The following is a 3,919-nucleotide window of genomic DNA, read 5'->3' on the forward strand; positions in this document are numbered from 1 at the left end:
CACAATTATATTTTTGTGAGACTTTTGTTTCATACAGCAAGGCATTCCGCGTTTTAGGATATTCCGCTATTGCAAGACAGGTTTTGGGATATTCAGCCATTCAACTATTCCGCCGTTCTACCGTTCACAGTTCCAGCGTTCTATCATTCCATTGAATAGGGTCACCCTGTAATTTAGCGGCTCTTTTGGGCATATGTCGCTCATTGAAACGGTAAAATGTTCTCTTTTCAAAGTTTCCATGATATGCAGATCACACCTATTGATATATTTCTGCGCGGAAAATATGAGACTCACGAGAGTCAGACAGCTTTGCTACCCTCTACACGGTTTCCATTATGAGCCCAAGGAAGTTCGACATGCGCAGTAAAATGTGCAGATGCTTTTTAGGCTCTCTCCCCGTTATGAGGCTCACAGGAGTCAGACAAGTTCTGAGCCTGCACTTTGCTTACGGTCATATATACTTTTAGTTACAGTCCTCATCATTAGGTCGCCTTCTTCTTCTCCAGGGTTTGTTCCTCCCAGAAGAATGTCAAAAGTTCGGTTTTTTAATGAGAATTTTTTTAAATTCGGTTGGCCTCCTAATGGACTCTGTCAAATTTACTCTCAATGTAAAAAAATATGACTAAAGGTTTTTAAAGTTAACTCAGCACTCGTTAGAATTCAGGAAGAGAGGCAATTTTTGATCCATTAGAGTTTTTTCCCCCCAAAACTTTAATTTTCCATAAAAAGGAATGACCGTGATAACAAATAATCTGAAGCTGAAGCAGAAACAGAACTAGTTCCCATTGCTTTCTTGATAATATTTATTTGTAATATTAGATGTCAAGTAGATTTTACTTTTTCTTTTTCCATCACATATTGATTGGAAACCTCTCTATTTTACTCGAAGAGTGTAAAACTTTAATAACCGCAAACTGTACACAATACAACGGAAATCCTTAAGTCAGAGTTCAAAAGACGGTTTGAACCGTTGAACAAAGTTTCTCTTGTTATAAGGTAAACTAAAGTATATGACTTAAATAAATATTATTTACAAGTTTTGGGAAACAACTGGATTTAACGTATCCTATAGAGATCGCAGTTCATCTCGGTAAAATACGTTGTCCTTTTTCATGTGCAGCTGAAAATAGATAAACGAGGAAAAAAGGAAAAATCGTAATACTCTCTTCTTTTTATTAACTGAATTTCACTGAGTGCTACTTCAAACATTTTGGATGCAATAAAGCGATGTTCGTAAGAGCTTGACTGTTATTTTCGATATGACATGGTAAATGCAAGAGTTTTCAAAAAGGTTTGACCTTACAAGTTAGAAAAACAAAAACAAAGATTGAAAATGTGCGCAATCAACTGTTGGCATGGGAAACAAATATTATTCCTCGAATAACGCTGAATAATATGCAAAAGATTGGGGCAACAACTATGTCTGGGCAACTCTATTAGTAGAGAAACAGCTGAGGAGGTTCTTAAGACCTTGACGATAATTACCGCTGAATATGAAACAGACACAAGGGTTTACAGCGCAGTATGATCGAGCCAGAAAAATGGCAATATGTGCAGGGTATTGGAAGGCACAAGATGACATCATGACGCTGTCTGATGAAAACGAGTATAAGAGCAAAACGATACTGGATGGCAGCCAGCATACTGCAAAAACGAACACGATGGCGACGGACATCTTCACAACACTTCTTTCTCTCTTCAAGAGCTGTTTTCTTGCGTTTACTGAAGGCTCACCTGGAATCTTCTGCGATTTAATTCTTACGGCAATGGAAAAGTAAAGTATGGCAATCAAAACCAAAGGGACATAGATGAATACAATGATCATTACCAGACGGTAATTTTTAATCGATGAGGACGCTCTAAATTTGTCATTCCACTCCCGCTGACAAACCAGCCTTTCTGTATTCTCGACAACTTTCCACACAAGCAATTGTGGGCAACAGACTGCCATGGCGACGACCCAAATTACGATAATGAAGAGCCCGCATCGCTTTGAACTGATCAGTGAGGAACGGAGAGGAAATACCACAGCTACAAATCGATCGACTGCTATCAGAACTAGGCTCTGAATGGACACAGCAAAGGAGACATCAGTAACGAAATACTTTAGTCTGCACAACGCTTGGCCAAATGGAACACTGAGCAGCCAGTGGCTGGCTGTGTTTAACCTTACAAAAAGTGCAGGAAAATGGATAATCGGGTACATCAGATCGGAAATTGCCATGTTTACAATCAAAATGTTGATTGGCGTTCTCAGAGCTTTCTCCTTGTAGACAATAATTCCAATGAGGATATTTCCAGCCAGCGACACAACAAATAGCAGACAGTAGGCAAAGGTTTCACCAATTCTTGTCGCTGTGGGGTTGAAGCAGCTCGACATGGACTGTGTTCCATTCATGGTTGCTGTCACGTTTGCTGACATATTGCGGTGCCAGGAGATCAGTTTTGTTTTCAGCCAGCAGCTCTGCGAAGGCTACTAATATTCTACCTAAGCCGGAAAAAACATAGCTTAAGAGTCATATCTATTTATATCAATGAAACATGCTTAATTATTCAACATGACTAGAAATTTGAGAAAATCGGCAGTCTACACCCGAAACTTCCTCCAACAGATAACCAGAGTCGGAGTTTAATAACTTTCGTTCGGAGTTATATTATCGATATACTTTTCCAATTCAGAGTATGGTTGTTCCATATTCAGAGTATGGTTGAAATTATTATTGTTACTATTTACGAAATGACGAGAAAAAGAATCCAGAAATATGCAGCAACAGATGTTTACTGATGATGATCACGTATTAAAAGAAGCCAATCAATCAAATGACATATTTGCTGACATATTGCGGTGCCAGGAGATCAGTTTTGTTTTCAGCCAGCAGCTCTACGAAGGCCACTTATATTCTACCAAAGCCGGAAAAAGCATAGCTTATGTATCGTATCTATCTATATAAATAAAAGGTAATTTTCTGACGAAGGGCTAACGCTCGAAACGTCAGCTTTTTTACCCTTTACGGTGGCTAATTTACGTTTTCAACCCAGTTGTTAACACTAAATTACCTGCTATAATCTCCCACCGACGCGGCACCACAGTTTCTTTAGAAACTTACCCCGTTATATAAATAAAACATGCTTAATTATTAAACATGGCTAGAAATTTGAGAAAATCGGCAGTCTACACCCGAAACTTCCTTCAACAGATAACCAGAGTCAGAGTTTAATAGCTTTCGTTTGGAGTTATATTATCGGGATACTTTTCCAATTTAGAGTATGATTGAAGAAAAAACGACAATTTTCGAAAGTTCTAAGTTGCTCCTATTATTGAAATTATCATTGTTTCTATTGACGAAATGACGAGAAAAAGACTCCAGAAATATCCCAGCAACAGATGTTTACTGATGATGATCACGTATTAAAACAAGCCAATCAATCAAATGACAATATTCTACACCGACATTTTTATTAAGGACTCATTTTTAATCACGTTGTCATCGAAAGTTTAATCCAGCCTGGAACTTACTCAGTAGGCTCGTTACTCAGTTGATTGGTTGGAGGTTTTTCAAGTACATTTTACGGCTTTTCACGAAGTTATAAAGAAAGGGATCGTCGCCGAACAGAATTACTCAGCTGCTGAAGTCGGTGAGAGAAAGCCAGATAAAGCCTCCGCTATGTCTGAGGGAGGACAGTTGGTTCACTTGCACGTGATCACACCGTATAAATGATATTTACAGCGCCTTTATCATCAAGCTTCTCATTCAGTAAATAAGTTATCAAATTCGAGATCGTTTTTGCGCAGAAGAAAAAGAATAAATAAAACAAAGGCAGATCCAGGACATTTTGACAGGGAGATCGAAAATAACTTCAGACCTTCATATTCCGCGCTTCCATGCTCTAGAGCATCGGACTGCGGAATCCGATGGTG

The 3,919-nt window shown here is 38.7% G+C and overlaps 1 protein-coding gene across 1 annotated transcript; it reads right to left on the reverse strand.

Annotated features, from left to right (window-relative positions):
- Positions 1-832: 832 nt before the first annotated feature.
- Positions 833-2,449, reverse strand: LOC131793443 (QRFP-like peptide receptor). The gene has a single exon (XM_059110860.2). The coding sequence runs from the start codon at positions 2,420-2,422 to the stop codon at positions 1,418-1,420; it is 1,005 nt and encodes a 334-aa protein (XP_058966843.2). The 5' UTR covers positions 2,423-2,449; the 3' UTR covers positions 833-1,417.
- Between the last annotated feature and the right edge of the window lie 1,470 nt (positions 2,450-3,919).

This window comes from Pocillopora verrucosa, chromosome 10 (genome assembly GCF_036669915.1).
Source record: "Pocillopora verrucosa isolate sample1 chromosome 10, ASM3666991v2, whole genome shotgun sequence".
Lineage (NCBI taxonomy): Eukaryota > Metazoa > Cnidaria > Anthozoa > Scleractinia > Pocilloporidae > Pocillopora > Pocillopora verrucosa.

Coding starts and splice junctions, on each gene's coding strand:
- LOC131793443 (XM_059110860.2), bottom strand. CDS start 2,422: ATGTCAGCAAACGTGACAGCAACCATGAATGGAACACAGTCCATGTCG.